The sequence below is a fragment of the Rhipicephalus sanguineus genome, chromosome 7 (assembly GCF_013339695.2).
Source record: "Rhipicephalus sanguineus isolate Rsan-2018 chromosome 7, BIME_Rsan_1.4, whole genome shotgun sequence".
Classification (NCBI taxonomy): Eukaryota; Metazoa; Arthropoda; class Arachnida; order Ixodida; family Ixodidae; genus Rhipicephalus; species Rhipicephalus sanguineus.
The window spans coordinates 164,848,054-164,875,967 of NC_051182.1; the positions used below are offsets into that span (position 1 = coordinate 164,848,054).

The 27,914-nt window shown below is 48.3% G+C and overlaps 1 protein-coding gene across 3 annotated transcripts in view; it reads left to right on the plus strand.

Annotated features, from left to right (window-relative positions):
- LOC119400464 (cerebellar degeneration-related protein 2-like) overlaps positions 1-27,914 on the plus strand; it is a gene marked incomplete at its 3' end in the record, with an annotated part of 150,869 nt that overhangs the window by 107,691 nt on the left and 15,264 nt on the right. For 2 of the 3 annotated variants that reach the window (XM_037667511.1, XM_037667512.2), the window contains 2 exon segments: positions 22,612-22,760; positions 25,884-26,103. In XM_037667511.1, the coding sequence (XP_037523439.1) occupies positions 22,612-22,760; positions 25,884-26,103 (369 nt within the window). 3 annotated transcript variants of the gene reach the window in all.

Here is a 27,914-nt window from a genome sequence, read left to right on the forward strand (position 1 = left end):
GCTGTTGGCCCACTCCGTAAAACGTGTGCAGGGTTGCGCCTGCAGCTGTGCACATCCACTGCGGCTTTGAAGGCGTCTTTCTGACCGGCGATGGATGGATAAACTTTATTATGGTCACTCGAAAGGCACTCTATAGTGCGTAGCATGCCGCTCCCACATCGGAACAGAAAGACCAAGTCTCTCTGCTGCGTCCCGCGGGCCCGCTGGACTTCGAGTCCGGAGCTGGTAATAGCAGCCTCCCATTTGGACGGCGTGATGACTTCGCCTCCGCGTAAAGCGGGGCACAGCATATATGTCTAGGTTGGCTATATCCGCGCATAATGAACATGCGTTAGTTGGCCGTACTTCCAGATGAAGTTTGATACATAATAGTCTGAACTAGAGCTTGTTGGTGCGGCTTCATAACTAAAGAAAAAAAAACGGCACCGTAATACGGGATAAGAGATAAAGGTATGGCGCCTTGCACTTTGTGCATGTGATTTTTTGCACAACGGCTTATTATCATTTCTTTTTTTTACCGCTATTATTAGCTAATTAGCACCTTTTCAACGAAATACACCTGACTTCTGTACACTCTGGGGTTTATTATATTCGGGTGCTGTATTTCTCGTGCGCCTTGCTTTGTGAATTCTCCTGGGCGCAGAACGTGTCATTCATCAGTTTTTAATGACGATTAATGTTACGTAATGTTCAAGAACAAGTCCGGTCTGATTACGGGAATCGTCGGACTAGCCCGAGCTCTCACGCGCGGCTGCGCAGTGTACTAGTAAGGCACCTATTGCCTTAACCATTTCAGACCCAGTGATTCCTATTGTAATCGATTTTGTAGGTCAATTAGGCACCACCTGGTAAAAAAAGAAAACGGGTTGTTCTTCCGCTAGAACTCATATCTTGCATCTGGTCTAATCATGCTGCCAACCTGGTACACACAAGAAAGTGGGGTCACGTGTGAACGAAGAAATTACAGAAGCGGTCGCGCTGCTCCCGTAATTCGCTGAGGAAGAGTCTTCTTTCACCGTGCAGAGATAGGGCATTTATTCTAGTTCTCTATCGAAAATTTGAATGTTTTGGCTATGGGGTATTATGCTATCCCATCCAAATAATTGTTGAGAAATTTATAAAAGAAAGAATCGGTAGATTATTAAATAACAATTAATTCATCAATTATTTGGGTCGGTAATTATCCTTGATTGAAAAGTGTGAGGACAGTTTTTTAAAGTTTTTTTGATTACTGTGATCATGCGCATCTGGAGTTGCATAAAAACCAGTTGCTTACACTGAGAAGAAATAATTTTGGCCTGAAAGGGTTAACAGAAAAAGCGCTAGCAGTTTCAGGTATGTTTATCAATCGCGGTCGAGATATGTGTTTCTCTAGGCTGTCTCTCTCTCTCCCTTTTCGTTTGCCTGGCTATTTACGACTGCGAGCTGATGAAATTAAACTTGCATGTTGAGTGGTTGCAGCAACCTTGAGACGGACGGACGCAAGAAAAACACACGAGGACCCTACTGACTTACGACTGATGTTATTTCGACCACGCAGAATATACCGGGTGTCCCAGCTGTCTTTATCCAAGGGTTAAAAAATACAATATTAGAGGCGGGCGAGTGAAATCAGTTGCAAATTACTGACAGCCACCTTGCGCACTACAGACATTTCTTTGTTTTGTAATTGACTTGTTAATCAGGATTCTTTAACTAAATTGCTAAATATTGACTTTAGGCAATAAATGCGATTTGCAAAGTTCGAGAGCGTCTTCAGAAACCCCCATTGCATTATTTGCGATAAAGAAAGTGTCATGTGCACCATTTTTTCCAAGCTGCAAAGAAAAAAGCACGCGAAATACAAAAAGAAACACGTGACTAGCGCATTCGTATGCAGCGAACGTGCTGCTCTCAGCCGTGGTTTGAGCGAACGAAATCAGCTGTGGCCGCGACTCTCCGGCTCCGTCGCAGCGGTAGGCCGATAAGTTAACGGTGGTTTCTTGTCCCGTGTCAGCCAGTCAGCGCGCCTGACGGTGCAAGTTGTAGCGAGCGCATTTTGTCCGTCCGCCTCAAGATTTGCTGCGACACGATTACCGACTACTCCAGATGCAAGCCATTCTGAAATTAAACTTGATGAAAGTTCACCACTTCGTCGTCTATATATTTTCTTGTTTTCCTAAAGTGCGCTACGTCCTTATGGATGGAAACAACTTTACTGTGGAAACAACTTTATTGTACGCTACGTCCTTAGTATGCATCGGTTTCGTTCGTACACATCGCCTTAAACACGGACGCGCAGAGGCATATGCGAGCTCGTTCTTCGGGTGGGCCAGGTTGGAGCGTGGGCCTTGTCCTGTTTTCCTTTTCACGCAAGTCCGCCCCTGGCAGAGGCGGTAGTCCACCGTCCCGTCAGACGTCGCTGATTACACGGTCTCGTCGTGTCTGGGTTTACCAGATGATGGGTGGCCGAGGATACGGAGTGCTGCAGAGGACGCGTGACTGCTACCGCGAGCGAGGTTTTAATACGTCGCGGCCACGTGCTCAGCTGTGGAAGCCTTCGCCGTCCGTCGTGGGGCACGCGCTGCCGCTATTTTTACACCGCATCCGGCACTGGCATCTCCGCTCGCTCGTCTGCCTACTGATGAACTTCAACATCGAATGGCTTACCTTTGATCGTACCAGCCCAATACTTTAACCATTACACCACACCACATTTTTTTTATTATTGAATACATGTACAGTCTTCTTGTACCTCTTCTATACCCACATTCTGTAACGAGCTGCCATGAATATTTGCAGGCGAATTCAACTACCGCACTTGCTCGCATACTGCGAACTTTGCTCAGCATTGATAGTGTTGGCTATAGTGATCGCTAGTGTTGCTAAATTGTATGGTAGACGTTGGCTATGCGTTGTTTTAATTCAATATCAGTCCAATCATTGGGATGTCTACCAAACTTTCATTACAAGCCACAGCCGCACGCATACTTCTCTCTTGGCAAAACCGAGTGCCGAGTTCGCGCGTGTGCACGCAAGCGAGAGTTCTGCTTCGCGCACTGCGTGCCCTAACAGTTGACGCGGGACTTCCGCTCTTCGGGGCGTGCCGGACGCTGTCGAAGCGGCATCCGCGAAAGGATTAACGACGGCTCGTCTTGCTCCCGCCATTGCGGAAGCTTCTCTGGTGCGCGATCTTCCGAGAGGGCGCCGCGGCATGTCATTAGATGACAGGGCGAGGGCGGTGAGACCGCCGGCAACTTGGCCGCGGATTCCGCGGCGTCACTCAGCGATGATCTGTGGACCGTGACGACCGGCTGCCGACTCGGGACCTCTGTGATCTTGGAGATGTTTGTCTCCTCATCCTGCTCGCTTACCGTGTGTGGCACTAGGGGCAGGACCACTGCAGGGGCTTTCACGAAACAGCTCTGTCCTGCGAGAGTGCGCAAGCGTGGCGGAACGGTATTTGTGGCACCGAAAAATGGCGTCCTGTCTAGCGCGTGCCGTTAGTGCATTTCAGCGCGTAGGCTGATCGTTACACAACGACATTCTCACTCTTCGGTCGACGCTTGAAAGCGCTATTTGTCTTACTATGCTTCGTTGCGCCAACCTCTCGCGGCAGAGATTGGCTGGCAAGTAAAAGAACTTGCCACGCATGAAAACTGAAAAGGAAAACGAACAGTCTAGCTGCTAAGCGTTGACAGCTGGGCTAGTTGGTTCTGGTGAATACTGTGAGACATTGTACTGTTCAAGTCTGGCGTTGTGTGTCTCTTCTTATCCTGTCCATGTCATTGTTCTCCAGTGCAATGTTTCACAGTAGTCTAGCTGCTGATCGATGTTGCAACTGCAGTACACAAACGGGCAGAACACTGACGGAAAAGGCAGTCACCATCCACTGTCTACATTCCCTCCTGACCACACTGCATTTCATCCATAATAGATTGCCTATTATAGCTCGGCCAGGTACAGTATTGACAAGTAATCAAGTTGCGCCACGACAAGTGCTGGCGCCAGTAAATTGCAGCAACAAAATTTGCTCGAGTACATGCTATATGCGGCTGCTCGATCACTTTACTCGCATACAAGTCATGCATTTGTGCGCGGTTGTACTGTGGCGCTGTCTCCAATGTTGTAATACCTTGTAGTCTCGATAGTTGATTTGAGTACGGTCTGGCCGTGTAGCGTCGCTTCTATAAGAACGAACCGGATCACTGACAGCACTGTTAACGAGACGGTGTTCCGAGATGCCCTTGTTCGCACTAAAGAGAAGCATATCCTCAAGTAACCCTGACCCTGTTCGGGAGTATACACATGAGTGGAATCGTACAGCAATTATAAATATTGTCACTGGCCCCCGACCTTTGCTTTCAGTGTTTTGTGAAGAATGTTCCTGCGTGGGCATCGAAAGGTCAATTAGTTCTGTCGTTTGTTTTTCAGTGACAACAACTTGCTATGCGAAGGTCGCGGGATCGAATCCGGGCCGCGGCGGCTGCATTTTCGATGGAGGCGAAAATGTTTGAGGCCCGTGTACTTAGATTTAGGTGCACGTTAAAGAACCCCAGGTGGTCGAAATTTCCGGAGCCCTCCGCTACGGCGTCTCTTATAATCATATCGTGGTTTTGGTACGTTAAACTCCAGATATTATTATTAACAACTTGCTATGCCATGACTGCACCTGGCAAATGGTTTCCCGTCAAACATATGACTACATAAGGTGCGAGATAATGCATTGCAACTGTAAAAACAATCGTATTGTGAAAGTAAGCGACGTTCAACACCACTGCCGCGTGCCTGAATGTGTACTGTGCGGCTAATGTCTTATCTGTGACTGCGTCAGCGAACTCCTGCTACACTGTCCAGCCTCGTGCGCAATACTGGTGCGCATTTTATTTTTTTTCCCCAGGCTCGGTTTCACACGACGCGTGTGTCGTGCGTAGCGAACGTTCCATGATATACCGGCCACGAGAAGGCCTGCTTGTGCGGCTGGTCTTTTCACCGCTTATTGTCGTCTGCTGTCCCGATTTGCAAATGCGCGCCACAGATACCGCCTTTTTTTTTTTTTTTTTGTCTGTCTCTCGCCGGTCTCGCTGTGTTGACCGCGAGACTGTGCTGCAGAGCCACGCCGCTGACGACCCAACCCCCGAGCGAGGTTCGACCTGGCATAATTGGCCTCTGCCCGCTGCGCGAGACTCTCGACAGTGCGGCGGCCATTCATGCATGCATATACATCACGTGCGTACGCGGGCTTGTACGCGCGACCGCCTTGTCGTGGCTATTCCTATATCCCGCGGTGTCTCCGCGATGGAGGAAAACGCAGCGTCTTCCTGGGACATCGGTCCAACGCATACATGTACGCCTGGGTGGGACAGGTTTCTCCGCTGTCGTTGTCCGCCCATTTGGTCTCCAGTGTTTTCTGTTGTCCAGTGCACGTGCTGGCTCGAAGTCGCCAACGCGAGGCTTCGCTGGAGACACATCTGTCTCTCGCAACAGTTTATTTATGTAGGTGCGCGAGCGAGTAGAAACGTTGTACCGTACGTTCCGAGGCTTTGAGATCGTTTTCCATGGAAAGCCAGCAAGGATGAAGGTCAGTGATATGCGCCTGCCACTTGGAATCGGTATCAGCCTGACTGCGCCCGTGCAGGGCAAGGGCCTCTCCCATGTTTCGCTAATCAACGTGGCCCTCTGCTTGCTGCGGCCACGCTGTCCCGCAAACTTCTTAATCTCATCTGCCCACCTAACTTCAGGGGGCTGCTAACTGCAGTAGGGGGCTACTAACTACATACGTTGGTACTGTTTGTCGCAACATTCACTATACCTCGGTGGTAACTTCAGCTCGTAACGGTAGCGTTAATAGGGTACTTTTCGAATGAAGGAAGCCAAAGAGTTGTTACTAGGCTTCTGGGCTAGTTGGTGCATCGTATGAGTTAAGTTTTTCAGCGGAGTGAAGGCTGAAGGAACATATATTGAAAACATATATTCGAAAGAAGTGGAGAATTTGCACTCATTTCCGACTACGCATGCGCATCCCCCGATTCCTTGGAATGTTCTCGGTAATATTCAGTTGTAAGTGAATGTCCGGCATGCCTTCTTCGGTTTCTTGGCCCATGTCTCGGCACAGAAAACCGACTCATAGCTGTTGCTAACTGAGTTCAGTGAATTTGTTCGGAACGCCCACATCGCGGCGTTTGTTATTTTTTACAGTATAGCACCTCCGTCGTACCGTTTCTGTTTTAGTCTGCCTTCTGGAACCGCATTCCCGTGGTGATCGAGCGATATCTGCGGCACACTTCCGCGTTCGCTGCATATTTGCATGAAAGACAGTCTCGCAAGAGGCCATCTAATCCACAGCATGTGCCTTGGGAGCTCTGTCCCGTGTGCCCAGTGCGTCAGCGCTGCCCTGCGAGCACGAGAAACTGCGCGGGCTTCGGCGTGAGTGACCTCCGCGGGAACGACCGTACCGCGCTTTCTCTGCTGGTCGTGTGGCACGACTCGCCTTTGTGTACCTAACGTTAACACACTATGGCGCACTCCTTCCTGTTAGCCGCCGCTCGTTGTTTTGTGCATTAGCCCTCGCAGCGCCTCATGCCTTGTAGCTGGTCAAAGACACGCAACACGCGCCCTAGTCGCATATCGAGCAGTCGGCGCGTACTTCTTGTCACTCCCCACTCTCGCCGTACTCGAGTTGCAGTACTTTTCACCGGCGTTCTTTTAGATTTCTTTGCTTTCTCTATCTTTCTTTTTCTCGTTACGCCGTGATGTATACATTTCATTCATCGGCTAATGGTGCCGTAGAAACAAAAAAAAAAAAAAAAACAGCTTCTGAGCATACCGCGTTCATGTGGCTATCGCTATTAGGCGAAGTTTTCTTTGACGCTTGCCCGAGTGTCGTACAAACGCAGTGATGATGACAGAAATCTTTGGACTAGGGGGCTCAAATGGAATGGACTGATGCAAACGAATGGCGTTCACTTTCGTGCATATGTGGTTACGTTTGTCTGTGTTCCACCACATACCACCCAGTGGCACATAGCCGGTAAACCGTGTTGTCTGTTTGGCGAGAAAGCATTTGTAAAGTGTGAAAAGTGCAAAAAGAGAGCTTTGCTCCGAGACGCGATACGGAAGAGAAGGCACGCTCAGTGCAAGAGCATACGCTGCAGTGGCGTGCCCAGGGCCTTTCACTCCGGGCACGTGCCTCTCCCGAAATTTCTTTCTGCCACGGGACACAGAGCACGAAATGACACTCGACCACACTTGCCTGCCCGCACTTCTGATCGAGGACGTGCCCCTACCGAAACAAATTTCTGCATATACGCCACTGATGCGCTGCCTTTCTTTCTGTCTCGTGTGCGCGCGTGTGGTGTCATTACCGAAGAAGTGAACGTAGACCGACACTCCCAACTTCGTTCTTGCGAACGTTTCATTTGTCGGGATATGCGTCCTCATGAAATTCAGTTTTTCTGGATCAGGTCCGAGCTTCTCAGGTGTGCCTTCGCGTGTATGAAGCGCAGGTGTGTTTTTGAACGATCGCGCGTTTCCCTAAACATCCAAGGCAGCTTCGCACTACACAGTGGTGCCAAGCCTGAAGGAACAGCCGAGCTGGGCGGCCTTCCTTGTTTCTCTCTATTTTTTCCTTTCTCTGTTCCTCTCTTTCTTTCTCCTTGTTTTTTCTATATCTGTGTTGTCTCGGTTTATTTCTATTTCTTTCTTTCTCTGTCTATTTCTTTCTCTTTCTCGTTCCTTCTGTATTTTTTTTTTCCTCTTCGTTTCCTTTCTCTCTAGATCTCTCCATTTCTTTCTCCTTCTGTCTTGCGCTCTCCCTTTTTTGTGTCTGTCTCTTTCTCTCTCTGTCTTTCTATCTCTCTTTTCCTCTTTCTTCCCTTTCTCTCTCTCTTTGTACCCGTTCTCTCGCCCATCCGAGTTATTGCATCCCACGCCGGATAAATGGGCGCAGCGGGAGAGCGCGTGCCGTGTCGGGGAGCGAAGCAGGAGATAAGGGAGAGGACGAAGAGAGCGCGCCCAGTTCATGATGATGATAGTTTTCTGTACGATCCACGCGGATAGACGAGAAGCTTAACTTCTTCGCTGCCGCGACATGCGGGAGAGTCACGTGACCTGCGCAGGAACGTCTCGTGTGACGTCATTGCTAGAGCGGCACGTCGCTGTCAGTGTCAACAATAGGGAACCCAAGCTCGAGTTTGGGCGCGACGCTCGCATGGCTGAGCTATGCGTCACTGGGGGCAGACGCTGCCCGCGAAGGTGGTTTGTTGCCAGATTTACCAGCGGTGGCGGCAAGGACACGTGAGCGCATGCGCTCCTCATTCGGCCCAGAACACTGCTAGTCAGCAATGGTTACATTGTGACGCACGGCGGATGCAATCCGAGAGCTCTGCGCGCGCGCGGAAGCGGGGGCGGCAGTGTTGTGGCCGTGGATGCCCCCCGTTGCGATAAGAGCAGTGGCGCCGCTCGACGTTGCTTTGGAAGCCTATAGCCAGATGGACTACGGTGATGCGCTTTCGACCACGTTTCGAAAACGCGAACGCAATGGCGTACGCCTTCGACGATATGCCTGGTTTCACCTTGCGTTTCTCCTTTCCCGCCGAAAGCGATCATTGGTCCCTCTCTCAGTCTGTGACGTCGTGTTCCCACGATTACGGTGGCGCCGGCGTTCTTATTTACTCGTTACAGAGAGCAGTGATCTCGCATGCGCACCGATGATCTCTGTTCGCACGCCGGCAATCAAAGTTCGCTTTATCCCCTTTCGCCGTTGCGCGCGTATATTCGGCGGGCACAGCATTGGGCCGCGGTACATCGCTATCCGACCGATCAGTGTGCGGTGATCGATTCGCACGGAATCGCCCGCTTATCGAGTATATCGCTCCAGGTGGAAGGGTGTATAGTGCAAAATGCAGGGGCGCAATCTTGTACACGCTCTGTAACAGTACGGAACTCGAGGTCACGAGAGGGTTCAAACAACCGACAGGCGAGCCGAGGGAATTCAGAAACGTTTTCAACGCATGAAGAAATATATAGTTATTCTGACTGAACGTCAATATTGGCAGGCGTTGCTTTTCAAAGCTTGAAATTGAAGAGCGCGATGACTTTAACAACTTATTTTTGCTAATGTCTTGATTGGGCGCCAGGTGGTGTCGCAATTTCACGAGACGTTCGGTTAGAGTGTACTAGAACCATGACTAGAACAGAGGAGCGCTCGGAACGGCTGCAGCATCAATGTACAGAAAGTGAATCCCAAACAGGGTCAATCCGCTTGTGGCGCTGCGATCGGTAGTCTGCACTGTGTCGTCATTTAAGAGTTTTGGCGGAGCAGGGGTAGAATGCCCACTTCCCACTCAAAAGGCCTTGGTTTAAATGACAGCTGTAGATGGTGGGTTTTTATTCTTTGTGTCACCTTTTATAGCTGTATTAGTTTTCCTTTGTTTCCTGAAACTAGCTTCTGTTGCTACGTATTCCTACAAAAAGTAACGTAAAATGTGAAGCTTAGAATAACAGAGAGCTGAGCTAGTTGGTACGTATTCATTCTAAAAAAAGACAGGGCGTGCAAACACGGACTCCTTCTTGTGTCCGTGTTTCTCCTTCTTGCAAACCCTCCTTCTTGTGTCCGTGTTTGCACGCTCTGTCTTTTTTTAGAGTAAAATGTGAAATGTCGTTTCGAGTCTCGTATTCACAAAAATCTCGGAGGCCATACCTTACGTTTCTTTTTAATCCCGGAAGTGGCGCTGCAAATAACTTCGCTTATTGTCAATTTTTTTTCTATTTTACTTCACATTTTGCGTTACTTTTTCAAGCAACACGTAACAACTGAAGCTAGTTTTAAGAAACAAAGGAAAACCAATACAGCTATAAAAGGTGACACTAAGAATAAAAACCCGCCATCTACAGCTGCGATACGAACCCGGGCCTTTTGAGTTGGAAACTGGCATTCTACCCCTGCACCACTTCGGCAGAGCCTTGCGCAACTCTTAAACGACGACGCATTGCAGATTACCGATCGCAGCGCCACAAGCGGATTGACCCTGTTTGGGCTTCACTTTTTAAAGCTCGTTGCGAGCACTCCCCTGTTCTAGTACGCTCTAGTTCGGTGATGCGGGGGCTGGTAGTCATTTTCGTAAACTATCAGCGCGGTATTGGATTAAGCCAGGCACAAAGCAAGCTAATTCGATTCTCCGGCCCGAGCGCCGTCTGAACCAAACCAAGTCGTCCGGAGACCGTTCTATATCTGTTCTATCGTATGGAAGGGTGTCTCCATCCGTTCTGTGGCCATTCATTGCCTAGCAGACGACAAAATGGTCGATAGCTCTGCCTCTTCCGGTTGCTGTTCTCACGTCTGACCGTCAGGCGATCCTCGTCCAATCCCGCGCGGCGCTACAGAACGTTCTATCACAGAAGGTGTACAAGGTGTACAAGACCCTCAGGTCTACGTCGCTGCCGATCTTCAGCCTTATTCGGCTGTCGGTTCCGCCGTTGCTATCATGCCGTGAGTTAATTTGTGCGATGTCTCCGTTTTTCACGTACGTACACGTAAAAAGGTTAAGCTCTGGTGAAGAGTGGACCCGCACACCATTCCCGTTGTACCTATATGCGGTATCTCGAAAACTATTTTAGCGCTTGATAGACGAAAACGCAGAGAAGCACGTGACAGGACAATTCAGGCGCTTACTCACAAGTGAAAGAGACATTGAAAAGGAAGCAGATATAAATAAATAAATAAATAAATAAATAAATAAATAAATAAATAAATAAATAAATAAATAAGGGGGGGGGGAGGCAGCGCATGTGTGTCAAGAACAATTGTCGCAGCAGGCAAATCTTAATATAAAAAAAAAAGAAACGAGAGACGTGGTCTAGCAAGAGCGAAGTTTCAGAGAAAGCGACACGAAATTAAACTTTCTTTTTTCAAATTGCCTCAGAATAACCAATTACGATTTCTTCTTCTAAAATTGATTTTTCAACCGCATCACGTCTCCTGGTACTGCCGACCCAGCTCTATTATCCCTACCTCCAACTACCGGTCAGGCCATTCTAAGCTTGTAAAAAGAGGAATCGTAAAGACTAGCTTGGGATCTGAATTGAAAAAGTCCTGCCAACACATGAGGGAATTGAGCTTCCACAACCAGGTCAACAAGTTGGCTATTTTCAGATTTCTATTTGCCGGGTTGATGGGTGTCGCCTCTTGTCTGGGCATGCGAAGATAAATTTTTGTGCATACTTTCTTTTACGCCGCTGTGCGCCTTTTCAGTTGTTAGTCGGCGTTTGTGGTGTCTCGACTTCTCTCTTGTGTCTGCAGTGTTTGCATATACCCAGTCTTTTAACATGACTCTCCGCAGAATAGCATAAAATATCAGACGAACCTAGTCTGGCCTAGTTGGTGCTTACTGTTTGACATCTTGACCGCACACAAAAGACGAGGACAGAGGGAGGCACGACGACACGGGCGGTAAACTTTCAACTCGTTTATTTGCAGAAAGACGTATAATTTATATATGGGGACTTGTGACATGCGCAGAAACCGTTGCATTCACTCATCAGCTTAGCGGGGCAGACACTTATATAAAAAAAACACATTTCGGATTGAAATAATATAATGGATGTATCTCTTACACAGTCACCACTTTTATTTCTACTATAATAGGCCTCCAACAGTTCTCAGGCTGTCTGATCTCGGCTTCTGCCCAGAATCTTGATCTCATGAAACCACGGTTCACAGGCGCAGGCAAATGCGCCAAATCGTCTTCTTTGTTTAACTCTTGTTCGTGTTCCCTGGCTCGATCATTCAGGCACCGCCCCGTCTGCCCTATCTAGGACTTGCCGCACATCAGGGGGATCTCATACACAACTCCTGTAGAGCATTTAGCATACGGCTTTGCATGGTTCTTACACCACAGCCGTGCCTTCTTTTAGGTTCTCTGGAGGTACGGTGGTAGAGCCGCGCCAGCTTGAAAGGCGCCGAAAAAACAAGGGGGACACCGTACCTGCCTTCCTTTGGTTGTGGCTGACCTTATGTAGATAAGGCACCACTTCAGGTCTTAAGGCACCACTTCAGGTCTTACGGAAAAAGTGGTCGTCCTCGTCCTTGCCTCACTCCTTGAACCTTGCACTTTCTGCAGGAGGGTTCCCACCACTGGCGTCACCATCGAGTCAGGAACCCAGCCGTATTGAGACGGGAAATCTGATTGTCGAATTCATCCTGCATTTTGTGAACGCACGACTTCCTGAGGGCCGACTCTCAACAGAGCATAGCCACTCCCATTTTAACAATCTTTGACTGGGATTAGACATATGGCACCAAACCCTTTTTTGCTCGAGGAAAATACTGCCAGCAGGCATGACCATTAGCAAACGAAATACTTAAGTCTAAAAGCCGCAGGGTATTCTCAATCGTGGGTAAACGAGAGTCCTTCGCCAAGTCATCTAAAGATATCTAGAATGGCATCACAGGTAGTTAAAGTTCCTTTCCCGTTAAAAACTATTAAAAATCATCCATATATCTAAAAACCTTAAAAATGTTTAAACACGCATTGCTTTTAAACGCCTCCTCGAGCGCCTTGTCAACAGGACCTAAAAATGTATTACACAGTAGCGGCGCAATACACGACCCAATGCAGATGCCACGCTTCTGCAGAAAAAGCTGCTCGTCAAAGCTGATAAAAGTGCTATTGGGATAAGTTTCTAAAAGAATTTAAAAAAAATGTTCCACCTAGATACCAACTACGTTCAGGAATCAAGCCATTTTCATCAATGCATGTCCTGACCGCCCTAAACAGATCGCTATGCTTGATAGAGATTATTTCTGTAACCATTGTTCTTGACTCACATGCCCCCCCCCGCCCCCTGTTTTTTGCATTTATAACTGCTTCCTTTTCAATATATCTTTCAGTTGTGAGTAAGCGCATTGTCCTGTCATTTTCCCGTGATTTCGTCTATACGTGCGCTAAAATAGCCCGACGGTGCCCCCTTCCTCGCCCTGCCTTTGGAGCCCATGGCAATATTAACAAAAACGAAGCTGAGTTTCACAAAATGGATGATTTATTTTTACTCAGGCGTGGATTTCAACTTACATGCGTTACGGCAGATGCAACGCTGTTCATTGCAGCGCATCGAAACGTAGCCTCGCATGCGCAGTGCTACAGCGTTGGAGCGCACCGCTCCGTAGTAGCCACCGCGGCCATGGCTCCGCTTTCGCTTGGTTGTAACACAGCAAGAGCGGGATGCTCGTGTGCGCCTGCGCCGCTTCAATTCGATGCGCGGCCACGCTGAGCCGTGTTCACCCTAAGAGTGGATGGCACTGTACAGTCGCGCTCAATATGACTTGCAACACGGGAGCGCGTGGCCTCACGAGTTTAATGATTGCGCACGGCTTCAACTTCCTTCATTTCTGTAACTTAATATTATTTGCTTATTTGGGAACATCCGCTAGTGAGAGAACAGCGTTCAGTTGTAGAAACAAGGGCTAGTGGAAGGAATGCGAAATGTTTAAACTCGTGAGGCCACACGCTCCCATGTTGCAAGTCATATTGAGCGTGACTGTACATATATGGTGCACCGCGTATATCCATGGATTTACGCAGCAGGCTAACATTTTTTTTAACTGGTATCTGGTGCAATTGTGCACGCATTCAACGTTTCCAGATCTGATATTCGTCATAAAATACGCGTACTTTGTTTTTATTTTTATTCTTCGGCGTACAACCCGCACCAACTGTCCCAACAGCGAATGCTTCTCCCGGGGCTGCTTTGCGCAGTGCTGAGCGGATTCTATATTCTTGCACCTGTGCCATGCGTGCCTTTCCCTCTGTTTAATCCGCTTGTTTGCTGCTTCGGCCGGTTGCTCTGAGCAGTGTTTGTCGAAGGGGTCGACCGGAAAGGACAGCGAGGCCGAATTCCGGTGCGTCGAACCGTGCACGCTTGCGGCGCATCTCGAGAGGGTCGGATCACCCCTTTTGTCGCGACACGCCTGCCTTGGCGGGCTTTGCACGGTCTGTGAATGTCCACGGGCCGAAAGCATCGGCTTGTGTATTTGCTGAGGAAGTACCGCGTTTTGGTTGTGTGCTTAATATGTTTGTGTACAGTCTCCAGCGAACTCTCGGAAGACCAGTGGTACTGCACATGAACGTGCACATCAAGCAACTCCACACTGCTCAGCTGTGTTCGAAAAAAAGACAGTGGTTCATAAAGATGCCGTGGTTCATAAACGTTAGCGTACCGCCAGAGTGAAGGAACTTGAGAAGCAAGTTCCTCGTAATCATCTTTTGTAATCGAGCATTTGATAGCTACATTTATTAACACATTAAAGCTTGGAGGATGCTTGAGCTTCGCCTTCAAGAGATCGCTTCTCGGTGGACACCTGAACTGTGCCGCAAGGAAAGGAACGTGTGTGCTCCTGTAAGCTGGCCCTCACAAGCTATCTTAGAACGCCTACTGCAAGTACAGGTGCGAAGGGCCCGCTACGACATAATTCTTGCTTTTGCGAGTTGGCGAGGTACCCACCGCTCGTCCGCAAGACAACATGCGCTCCTGCGGAGCTGCACACCTTGTTAGTGTTGTCGTTGATAATCATGCCTGTGTGCTTTGTAACTGATGGGCCTTTAAACCAACCACTCTTCGCGCAATTCACATGTTTTGACGCCTGGTTAGATTCTAGGCTTCTGCCACGCAATATTACATGTGTTAATGACACTCCTCGCACTACACAACATTCATATAGTGTTTCTTTTCCAAGCAATTTCGTGAGCGGGCATGGCTCTGTTGTAGAACACCTGCTTGCCACGCTGAAGTCCTGGGTTCGATTTCCACTCAAGCCGAAGATTTCTTATTATTAACACGAAAGTGTTTTATGCCGGGGTCCACCACGGCTCAACTGACGTATTTCCGTCACGGATATGACGTTGTAAAATATAAAGACTAAGAGACGGCAAAGAAAAAAACTAGAAGAAAAAGTTCCGTCACCGGGAGTCGAACTTACGACCCCTCACTCCGCAGCACGCGGCGCTAGCGATTAGGCCACAGACGGCACGTCCTTCGCCATGCTAACGGCGAGCTATTTATATACACCATTTGCCGGTAGCGGTACTCGGACATCGGTGGTACATCAGCGTGTTTTCGTTATCACTAGCGAGATGGCGCGAAGGACTCGAAGAGCGCGTCGTCGCCCCCCGCATCGCGTTGAGCGCGCGCCTCTACAGGGCGTGGTCGCTAGGGCGCGAGCTTATCCCGTGATGGCGGTGGTTTGTACGCTTTGTGCTCTCACCGCAAGGCCGATCACGGAGGCAGTGCAAACCCAGGTGAGGCGCAGAAGGCTTTCAACGCCTCCGATCCTGGAGACAGTGCAAAACCACGTTAAGTGCAGAAGGCTATCAGGGGGATACTTGAAAAAACAAACGACAAAGGCGAAACACATTCAACAGGACTGACACGTGTTTCGTCTTCGTCGTTTGCGCTTTTCAAGTACCCTCTAGTGCTGGATCAACTCGCCCAATTCAAGGCTATCAGGGGGAAGGGGAGCAGGAGGATCAGTACAATCGACTAAGGAGAGAAGAAGGTTTCGCCTTCGAGTCGTCTTAGGCGAATGCATAAGGAACCCCGTGAATTTTTTGACGCTGCCGTCCTATCTTTTGTCGCCGAACACTAGGCATTCGGGTGTCGTCGGACCCGACGTGATGCAGGGTGCGATGGCCACCCCTGCCCGAAGTATCTATCTAGAGAGAGAGAGAGATACTCCGTCCACACAATTGCGAGAATAGTTTGGCAAAATGTTTGTTTGAGAGGAAGCTAACAGTTTTTTCCGCGTCATGTAGTGCGTATGTGCTTGTATTTCCCATATGCCGTACTGTGACCGTGCTGCTACCACTTGTCGATGTTACCGCAATTGTGTTCTTTGTTTTCCTTCGCCGCTCTCCTCACATGGAACATGTCAGCGTTTCGCATTGAGCGGGCGAACCTTTGTCCCGCAAGAACAACAAAGCCGCCACGAGCAGCGCTTACAGTGCACTTCTCGACAGCGGAGTCCATCGGGCGCGCTCTTTTCGGAGGAATGCCTGTGCAGCGACATTCTTCCACACGAATAACTGGAGTTGCCGCTCTCGTAACAATACTACTACACTTAAGTTCAGCATGGGCAAACACCGTACCGGACGCACACCGGGGCCTTTGGCCGGACTTATCTTTGACCATTGGTATCCCGGACGCGTCCACTGGTCGCCGACGCGTATTCGAACGATGGACGCACGAAAAAGTCATTGTGAGATCACTCGGCGATGTTCCGCTGCTTCTCGGCTCTATACCCCGGTATGAAAAGGCACCGCTGCGGCCATTGCCACGCGCTTTCCCCGCCCGAAAGAAAGGAGCAGAACGGAAGAGGGAGCCCTAATCGAGCGAGTTTTGTGGGCGCCCACTGTGGGGCATAGCGAGCCACAAACGATGCGTCGTACTTTCGCTGTCTTGCAGGGTATAAGAAACTTTGGAGGGAGAACTGCAGTCTCTGGCCCGATGGAAGCAGCCCATACTTGGTTTACGAATGCTGCCAGCCTTGTTATCAGGACTCCATGTGTTCGAAGCAGGCCGCAGTCACATATACTACAAGTATAGGATGAGGGGAAAACTATCGCTAATATGAGCAGTGCGGAGGTTTGTGATCGTGAGTGTCGAACCTCACTTTTGAAGCACTGAGAAGTAAAACTGTATACGCACTGCAACTCTTCCAACTGTTGTTAGCAGTTGTTTTCAGAAAAATTAAGAGCCAGATTCCGTGTCTTATGATCGCCCCAAAAATATGGCTTGCTGCCACGTTGATTATACAGGCTTGTTAATTCTGGAACCATGTCGACTTGATATTTAGGCAGCTTCATTATTGCTCGTAGCAGGAAACTGCAGGCTTAGTCAGCTGAAACAGTGGCGCAGCTACGCGACATGAGTTGTCTGGAGGTAGGCAGCCGATGTGCTGTGATGATGAAACGACTTTATTTGTGGAGTCCAGCAAAGTTGATTTGGCGCGGGCCTCACCCCCGGCCTAGGCGTCGGCCGCGAGCCCCTTCGGCTGTTGAAAAAAAAAAAATCTAATCTCGAGTAGTACACGAATTCGAACACAAGATACGTGCGAACTTCACTGCTGGATTTCTTATACTGAATCGGTCTATTGCACGCCTAAGCTCAAGTCAATGGCAATGCAATCCGCACTTCAACCACGGACTTCAAGGGCCCCTAAACCACTCCGAGCTCAAAGATGAGAGAGTAGTTTCTTTCTTGCCTATTCATACAGGCGCTATCTTCTCCTCGCCACTTATTTCTTCATAAAACACGTGGACCATGTCAGCACTAAGCGTTGAGCCTATCAGGATTTCGCGCTTTTCGGCTACACACTGTTATCTCCGATTGCGCAATCGAAAACGCACAAAACGAAGTGAAACCATTTGATCGCGTACGATATCCATGCGAGACAGCTTGGTGGGAGACACATTGCGAATCGGTTGTGCGGAATCCCGCAAGGTGGCGAAAGGGAAACTAACCCGGGATTCCCGGGCGTTGGTCCCGGGTTCGATCCCCGTACCATGCAGGACGAATTTTTCGGCTACTAAGAAGCTTTCTTTGTGAGAAATCCGTATAGATTTTCTTGTGGTTTCGTGCTACAAACGCGTGGGTGTCAACTTCCCTTTCTTCATGGTAGGAGACAATTCACAACTGATATACCTCATGACGTCACGCAAAGAAATTGCTGGCGTCGCGAATTGTGCCGAAAAAACGGGAAAATCCGGGAGAGAATAGCGCGCTCGTTCTTTGTATTCTCTGCGGTTGTTTAGTCGCCCTTTCAGATTTTGCATGTGTGATTGAAACGTTACCGTTTGGTTTTTATTTTGTTCACGATGATGCTTATGGGCAAATGTGAGTTCGAACGACAGTCGCTCTGATGACGTTACAAGAAAAGGTAGCGTCGAGGGGCTCATGATGTGACATTTCTCGGTAAACGCCGACAACACTCGCGAACCGTGACGTCCGCCCTCTTTTTCACCCGCAGTTGCGGCGAGATTCGTTTTGTGGTTCTGGCAGCGCGGCGCTGACCGATCCACGAGTATCAGGTTTATGGATAAGCGCACTTCGTGAGTTGCCGAAGTTTAGTTGCGCTGCAGCGTACCCCGGGTACAGTAAGCTACGCCGTGCCGCTTCGAGGTTCTCTCTATTTTACCATCATCAGTTCTTCCCGAACTAGAGTCGACAGTGACGTGCCGCTCTACCGTTGACGTTTCTGCTCTGGTCACGTGACTCTCTCGCATGTGACGGCTACGGGAAGTCCGCGGCTGCGCTCTTTAGGATGCGGGAACGCGTTGCGCTGCAGTGAAGAAGCTGGAAGCTCTATGAGCAAGAAACTTCCTCTGTATTTTCTCTCTAGCATTTGTACCTCTCAAAGTTCTGGTCATATATAATCTTCTGGCTATGGAATTGCAGAATCACGCAGATGGTAGCCTTCGATCCGCCTCGAAGACTTCTCGTATGTGTTTGCATGCGCGTCGTTCCCTTTTTCGTTAAAGCTTGCTTTCCCGCGTTGGACGGACGTGTGAGGGGAAGACCGTTTGAGTTATTCCTCTTGATTACGTGTAAATGAATAAACATATTTGAAAAAGGAAATCGAGATGGTTAGATTGTATTTTTCACGTCACGGAAAAAATAATCTTAGGGGAGCTTGAATAACTCGTCCCAAATAAGGCTGTAGTGTAGGTTAAGATGGAAGAGATGAAAGAATTCTTGAACAAGGGCGGTGTCGCTGGAGCCGACGTTTCGAGAGAATTTTTCATCTCTTGTTAAATCGGTCCTACCGGTGTTCGTATACGCATGACGTCACCAGGAGTCGACAGAGACTTGACGCTGCTTAATAACAACGACAGCAGCAACGATTAATTGTTTTGTTTTCTTTAGTTTCGTGGCGCTCTACACCCTGGTACGTGCCTAAAGTCCTACAGGTTCTTCAAGTGGTGGTGCGCGAGAGGGACACTAACACAAGAAAGAAAGAACACTAACACAGCGCGAACTATCAACTGATGATTTTTATTGAAACAACAAATATTGTAACTAAATAAACACACACGCACACACACACATATGCCCAGGTTATCGCGTGCTAAAAACCTAGTCATGAGCAGACAAAAGTTACCTCAGTGGTGCGCTTCCACGAAGTCTAATTCTGCGGAGAGTCTTACAGGTCAGGTTTTTAGGGAGGCCATTCGCACTGTGCAATAGCTCTACATTCGTGATTACAAGTTTACACGTGCTGTGTCGAGACCGCGCCACTTTCGCGGGTTTCCTAGCGCAATCCACGCCCTACTTAGCGACATCAACGTCGGCGTGCTGTCTCCCGATGGCTTTTGCTGGAATTCGACGTTCGCTCGCAAATTGCCAAAAAAAAAAAAAAATCAAAGCCAGTTCCACCCCAAATGAGAGCAGTTCGTAAACTGCGGAGCATTGATTCGCCTACATGTGTTTATCTTGTGTTTATCTGCTCTGTTCTGTTCTTTTCGCGTGATTAGGTGATTTGTTTCGCGATTATCTGTTTTCACTCCTATGGCCTCCTTTCTACAGTTTTTCTGCTGTTTGCTGCTGTGAGCGCGGCGCATCTAACTCCCGGCCCTTCGGCGATGCTGGCATTCACGGGCTATTCAAGCGCTGGCCTTCCAAACGTGGAGCCTGCTGGGCTTATGCGTATCAAACGTGGGACCTGCGTGACGCCAACGCGAGACATGAGTCGACGACAGGGCGGTCCCTCAAACTGCTCCGCAGTTAACAATAGCGGTGATTGATAATCTACCTCGCGCTCGCCGCGGAAGATGTTCAGGCCTAGCCTTTAATTGGCATTGAAACACACGCACTCGAGGTTCGTCGCAGCGTCTCGACTATTCATGCGTGCCGCGCCTTCCTCGGAAGAATCGCAGCGGAGCTGACAGCAGCAGCTGTCCGCGGAGAAGTTTTCCCGCAATCTCTCGAGCGCGCAACGTTTGCAGGACGTGCGTGAGCGGAGCCGTCCTCTTGACGACGCAAGTGTTTCGCGCGAGACAAGCTGCTGCTGCGGCTCCGCGCAGCCGTTTTTCATCTCGGACAAAGAGCGGCAAAACAGAGGAAAGAACGAAAACGGTCTGGCCTGCAGATGAGTCATTTCGCTCGTGCACAGAGCTGAGCCGCCTCCTGTGCCTGCGCCTCGGGGCCACGTAGTGTAGTGCGCGCACTCTAGTCGCGCCCGCTGACTGAAGGGGCGGGCGAGCGAGTCCTTTTCGTGCGGATCTAGCCCGGGGATCGCGACGCAATGTGGTCGTCGGTCTCGCTTCTCCAGCGGTGCCTCGACGCCGTGCTCAGGGGGGACCCTGTGCTCAGCAGCTGTGCCTCCTTTTGCTCCATCTGTGTCTGGGTGGGTAATCTGTAACATGAGTCTAGACTGATAATGATGACGACTATCATCATCATCTTTATTAAGGGCCTTATATGTCTCATGCGAACGTGGCCTCGACCGGAAAGCCGGCGTGAGAGGACTGAATCACAAAAGATCACGTGACGTCTACGCTAGCGAAGCCATACAATAATCGAGGGAAGGCATGACTGTGCATATGCAAGGTGTTTCGCGTAACAAAAACCAAGGATTAAAAAAGAAAAGTAACCGCAACTGAATGAAACCAACGACATATTGTTTGTCATCATGTGGCGCTCGTTAGGGCGTTTTTATATTGCCCCTTAATTATTTAATTAATTAAAATCAATTGTGCAAAACTGTTAATACTCAATTTGGGGCCAGTAGCGTTACCATACTTTATGTATGTTCGTCCGTGCGTTTGTATGTGTGAGTGCATATATACTAGAGGTGTGCACGGGTTCCGGGTAGCCCGAAAGCCGAAGTCCGGCCCGGCCCGCGGGCCGGTCTCGGGTGGGCCGACGCCTTCTCTTGGGCTACCTTGATTTTTATCGGGTGCGGGCCGGGCCAGATGCAAAGCCCGAATCAAGCCCGAGATATAGACGCTGTGCCGGAATTCCAAGCTTGCGACGCTTGCGAAAAAGATATTGGCAATTCCGGCTACCAGCGCGAGCAGCGAACGGAACTTCAGTTCGGCGGGATATGTGAGGCAGGAGCGCCGCAGTTCACTGAAGCCTGAATCATTGTACAGCTTGTTATTTTTACACGACAACTTGTAATCTGTGTACATAATGACTATCATGTGTCGTTTGTCGAAAAACGATATCTTGTCTCCGCAAGAAACCTTCATAATGTCGGACCGGGCTGGGCCCTGGCTCTTGTTTTTGTGCGTCGGGCCCGGCGGGCTTTTGCAGCGCGGGCCTTCGACGCAATCAGCGGGCCCGGCCGGGCTCGGGCTCGGAAATGCGGCCCGTGCACGGCTCTAATATATGCACATGCAAAATTGAAAATTTTCGGGAGGGGGGTTGAACCCTCCTGGCTACGTTAATGGCCATCAATCCTCCTGGGCCGCGTGCGTGCGTGCGTGAATGTCGTTGCGTGGACTACCGATACGACCAAATGACTTTCTTGCTGCCTGCAGGCTACGTCGCGCGTTAAAACATGCCCGCATGCACTCGGGCAAGTGGTGCTTGTAAGCATTTCAACATTCACCCATGTTCTTGCAACAGAGAAGGTTCAATTTATTTCGGAATTTTCGTACAGTTTTTCCCGATTTCTTTCCTACATCTGCTTTGCGATTATTGCATCTATGGCCCGCACGTAGACGCCTCATTGAGCGTGCCGACAGTGGCGTAGCTGGGATTCTTTTGTTCTTCTTTCGGTAGAAGGCTGAGGGACGTGTTCAGGTGGGTCGTTTTGTGCCTGATACTCTGAAATGAAAATTTAGGGGTAGGGGAGGAAGGAGTATCTGGTCCTGTGCCCCCCCCCCCCTTTTTTTTTTCTTGCCGGGCGTCATGCATTTCCTCATGGCCTTCGACAAAGGACGAAATGAATGCGACACACAAGCTCTTGGGCGTCGTATTCATTTTGTACCTTGTCTAAAGGGTTCTTGCGCTCAGACGACATTATCGACCACCAACTAGCCCGACATGCGCTTTGCAATATTCCTCATTTTCGTGTAGTTTCGCTAGCAGACACTTTACTGGAAGTGCGCAATCGATACAGCGAGAGAAAACGACGTAGACCACGGATGCGCATCAACTGTGTCATCTTTAGGATTATAACCTAACCAGATTAACAACGTTGTATAGATTTCTAAAAAAGCTAAAGCGCACTCCCTTATTGACAATGTCTAGCACTGTGCACGCTTGCGCACAATCTCCACTTTTCTTTCCCTCCTAAGACGTATTTTAGTATAAAATATTGCTAGAAAAGTTTGTCATTTAGATGCCACATTTCGTTTCTACTGCATTTGTTTGTTTTAGTTATTCAGGCACCTTTGTTCGATGTTTTTACAACGCGTGTATTGACAGCTGCCATATACGTGTTATTTTCTACTGATAACAGTCGGTGAGTCTTTAACAAATTTGTTTGTTCCCAAGAGTGTGTTTTTGTAAGTATATAATGTCTTGCGTTAAATAACCTTTAAAACCTTATGTTGAGCTGCCGTACGCTAGTTTTGTGCACACCCTGTCAGAGCTGTGCTTGGGACTATCGCTTCGCGTTTCATTCTCGTGCAGCACCTGAGTCGGCAGGCAGCCAGCCTCCGGGAGGTGAACGAGTCTCGCCTCAAGATCTACGAGCAGCTGGAGCAGAATGTGGCCGAACTGGAGAAGAGCAACCAGCGGCTGCAGCAGGAATCGCGGGCCGACAAGAAGCGCATACGGAGGTTCGTACTCCAGGGCGCGGGTTCGATTCCCGGCTGCATTAAGATTGGGGCGAAAAACATCCCCGTGTGCTCAGATTCAGGTGCACGTTGAAGAACCCCAGGTTGAAGGACCTCATAACCACATATCGTGGTTCTGGCACGTAAAACACCAGCAATATTCTTCTTCTTCTTCTTCTTCTTCTTCTTCTTCTTATTATTATTATTATTATTATTATTATTATTATTATTATTATTATTATTATTATTATTATTATTATTATGATAAGGGTCCGTGTCGGCCTCGAGAGACCCTCCATTATGCTCCCTAATTCGTATTGTACTTACGTTTTTTGTGGGTTCTCAACTGTTCATATCGTCTACGGATCGGAATACTACCACAGTCGTATTGTGCGCCTCTTGTGCAATAAATCAACTCTTGTAGATAGAGCACCCCGGTGCAAGCGGAGGCAAAGTGCTCAAGCAGTCAAAGCATTCTTTCCGCCCCTTCACTTTGCCTCCATCTTTAAAGGGACACTGAAAATAACTCGTTGAAAAACTATCCAATAGTAGCAGCAGTCTTGTATTTGTTTTTAATTTGCGTATGGCTAATTTAACAACACTTCACCCTTCGTGGCGTTACTTGTTTTTGAAAGCGCCGCTTGAGTATCTGCATGTATTTTACTTCATAAAACGGAACATGGCGGCTTCGGCGACGGCGACGGCAAAAACCCGTCGAGAGTGTGCCGATAATTGCTATCGCAGGAAAATTCTAGAACAGTGGTTCTCAGCCATGGATGTTTCGGGGAACCCTTGTGGACTGGTGCAAGCGATGAGAGACCCCTTGCACTGAGAGAGAAAAAAAAATAAAGGGGGGGGGGTATCATAAATTAACACAAGATGCAGCGTGAAATAGGTGCCCCTTTTTGTTTCTCCGTGGCAAAGAATGGTTAAACTAAACTGCCACGCCAATTCGATCTCAACAGCTTTTCAATAGGTTGTGCGGTCTGCAACCACATTACAGCTGCTTCTAGCTGTGCTTCCTCTTAAAATATGCAAGCCTTAAAAAAGCAAATTGCGTAGAAAATTGCAACAAAACTTTAGAGCCATCTCATGGAAAAGGGAAAACATAAGCCAGCTCCGCCGCAATACGAAATTGTTATGCAGCGAAGAACACCAAAAATCAGGAGGGGCCGCCGAGGGGGAGAGGGGCGATGGCCACATGCCTTTGACGCTCCAATTAATTTTGTTTTAGACTGTCATCATATCGCTGGAATCAGCTATGCATAAATACACTTCCGTATGCTGACCACAGCAATGAGAGATATATTTTTCATGCCTCCCTCAATGTGCACAGTCCGTTTTGTGACCAACCCCAACCACCTAGGCCAATGGGAAACTCATGCCTTTGGGCTTAGTACACTGAACATTAGCATGTGATGAGCATAGACACAAAATCGCAACGCCTCTGCATCTTCGTCCTAGTCATTAGTGCTTGCAGTGCAGTGTTCTACCAAACTACCAAATGAGGCACGCAAACTAAACAAAATGACGTTTATTTGCTGAAAGAAAGAAACTAACTTAACGCTTTAACTGAATTTTAATCTTCACGCATGCAACGCATCATATAAAATCCTTTTTCTTTTTCTTACTGCCTGTTAAGTTTTCTTACAACTTATAAGAACACTCTTTGCATACTAATGTTGCCTTGTGTGAGGCTTCACGGCAGCGCGCACTAGAATGCCGTGAAGCCACCTTTCAGAACAGTGCGGCCGCGGCAGTGACGGACGTGCATACAAAATAGCTTCTCGAGCAGTGGTTCTCAAGTTCTGGGTGTCTGCGAAACCCATCCTCGAAAAAAAAAAAAAGCCGCCTAGAACTTGAGAACCGCAGCTCTAGAAGCTATTTTGTGTGCACGTCCGTCACTGCCGCGGCCGCATTGTTCTGAAAGGTGACTTCACGGCATTCTAGTGCGCGCTGCCGTGAAGCCTCACACAAGGCAACATTAGTATGCAAAGAGTGTTCTTATAAGTTGTAAGAAAACTTAACAGGCAGTAAGAAAAAGAAAAAGGATTTTATATGATGCGTTGCATGCGTGAAGATTAAAATTCAGTTAAAGCGTTAAGTTAGTTTCTTTCTTTCAGCAAATAAACGTCATTTTGTTTAGTTTGCGTGCCTCATTTGGTAGTTTGGTAGAACACTGCACTGCAAGCACTAATGACTAGGACGAAGATGCAGAGGCGTTGCGATTTTGTGTCTATGCTCATCACATGCTAATGTTCAGTGTACTAAGCCCAAAGGCATGAGTTTCCCATTGGCCTAGGTGGTTGGGGTTGGTCACAAAACGGACTGTGCACATTGAGCTAGGCATGAAAAATATATCTCTCATTGCTGGGTCAACATACGGAAGTGTATTTATGCATAGCTGATTCCGGCAATATGATGACATGTCCAAAACAAAATTAACTGGAACGTCAGAGGCATGTGGCCATCGCCCCTCCCCCCTCTCCCTGTTACAGATGCCTCTGACAACACTATCATAACGCCACATTGTGAATTAGCACAGTGCATCTGTGCTGTGTAAGTGCTAGACGAGCATTTGTTACATATCAACTGTTCGCTACAACACATTTCTATTTCGTAGCTTTTCTCACCCCTCCAGGAGGGTTTTTTAAGGAAGCAGCATGACACAAAAAGACTTCAACCACACATACACAAGTGTTGTTTTCTTAATAAAGTTTCTTAATAAGGTTAAAGTCTTTTTCTGTTGTGCCATTTTCTTAACAATGCATCCATACCTACCCGCCCAATTGTCAGTCCTCTAGGAGGATCCTGGCAACCTTCCCCAATTTTTTTTTCAGAATAAGAATTGAAAATTGAGCTTGTTTGTACATCTGGAAACTTATTAAGAGCAGCGTGAAACAATGGGACATGCGAGGATGACATATACAGTCACAATGTGTTCTCTTTTCTTGTCCCATCATCCAGTGCTCCTCCTAATCAACTTTTCAACTGACTGCAAAGAGAGACAGAGAGCTGCCCGTGTAAAGACACCCAAGATTTGGTGACACCTAGTCCAGAACTAGTATTCTGGATAAGTGTCTGGCTTCACTTGCATTGTAACCTGTGCCTTCCATTGCCTTGCAGCCTGAGCACCAGTGTGGATGTGCTTGAGAAAAAATGTGAAGAGCTCCAGGAGCTTGCCGACCACCTGCGGCTCAATCTGAGACCCAGGGACCAGCAAGACGACACCGCCGAGCCTGTTACAGCCTATCACCAGAACGAGCCGCTAGAGGACGCATCTGGTGCCGATCATGTAGTGCCTTCAGGGAGCCCCAACGGAGACACTGATTTTCTTGGCTTTGAGGTACATCTCTTAACGTCAAATATTGTCACATTTTTGTGATGCTGAAGATTCAATACAGCAACCACATTATTAAAAATTTAACTCTTTATTGGGAAAAGCTGTGCTTAGAAAAAGGAAACATCGATAGTTGCGGGTGCAGTTGTCAATTGTTGAAATGTGATCTAGTCTTGATATATGTGTACCATGTATGTGTAGCACAAGGAAACGTAGACAAACAGAATACACATGTGGTGGTGGAACACTTTGGATATTTATAGCACATGCTTCATCACAGAGTCCAGCATGATCACTGGTGCTTGCTAATGTTCTAGAATGTATGCAGCTATTTCTTATCTGTATGCAGTCTGATTAGAATTGGTGATAATATTCAAAAAAGCTTCCAATACATGAAGGCACGTATTGTGTCGAGCGATAACATTGTAATACCGGTGTCACACAAGCATTTTTGATCATGACCAGGGCCAGTTCAGATCGAATAATTGATGCTGTAGTGGCGCAGCCACCGTCGCACACCCCCGCAGTCGTAAAAACTCTGCGGGGCGCCTCGGGTCGGTGCCGGACTGCGAGCTCCCTTTTCTTTCTCCCTTTAAGAGCATTCCTCTCTCTTTCCCTCTTTCCCTCTTGCCACTTCCGGTGCACTGTGTGCACTTGCTCTACTTTCCTCTCCCTTGTTGGGCAGAATAAACTAGACGTTACTGAAAAGACGTGTCCGTTTCGTACAACCCGGCTCTACAATGTCAATCAACAGTGGTTGCTGCTGCAAAGTCCAAACTAATCCAAATTGAGTTTGGTGCAGACATCCGCCAAATTGCAATCCAGGCGTCATGTCATGGTAGCCTTGATTCCGATCGGGCCTTCATTGTGTTAAGTGTGACTGTGTAGCGGCATCTGATGCAGATCAAGCTTACTCTGTATCATCCCTGATTGCAATCAAAAGTGCCCATGTGGCACTGGTATGTGTTTGTTAGCAGCTGAAAACACTCACTGGAAAGAAAATGTAAATCAAGACATATGCCAATCTTGGCTGCTTATATATCACCATAGAAATATCACCAGAAGAGTGAAGGTTTTGAAAAGCAAGAAAAAGCTCATTTGTTTCCCTGAGTTCGTGACTCGTTCCTCCTTTCTCTCTTCTCTTTTCCTGCTGAGCACACTGCAGTTTCACTCGAATCCTGAAGATAGAACTGCTGCTGGCTATTAGTGATTTGTGGCTCATGTGGCATGTGATCAATGTGCCATTGTCATCTCACTGTCAGGCTGTGGAGCTCCTTTAAAGGGAACATGGTGTTTTGTTTCAAATGTCAGCTGTTTTTGATGCGCACACATGTGTAATAGCGCTTTGCAAATGCGATTGTGCCCGCAATTTGTCTCTATGCAGCACCCGCGTTAAAATGGAGCACTTTGTGAACAAAAATGACCCCTTCGGTAGTCTGATGGTCAGGGGCAGCACCAAGATTTTTTTACTGGGGGGGCAGTCACGACAAGTGAGTTCCTTCAGGGGGCAAGGAGGTGGAGAACTCTTGCGTTGTATGTTTCCTCATAGGGGGCCAAAAGGGGGGGGGGGCTGCTGCCCGCTCCCCTCGCCCACCACATGCACCCCTCCTGCTGGTGGTGGTCTTTTTCTTTTATGACATTGCCCTTGAAATCATTGTCAGTTTATTACAGCTTCCAGTGTTGGTTCCGCTCACTTATGCTATGCTCAAGTTTAATAAAGCCATCAGCTGAGGGTGGACCAAACTAACCTCTCTGAAGAAGATGGAAGTTTCATTTCACTGCAGTACAGTCAAATCTCGTTACAACGAACACCACAT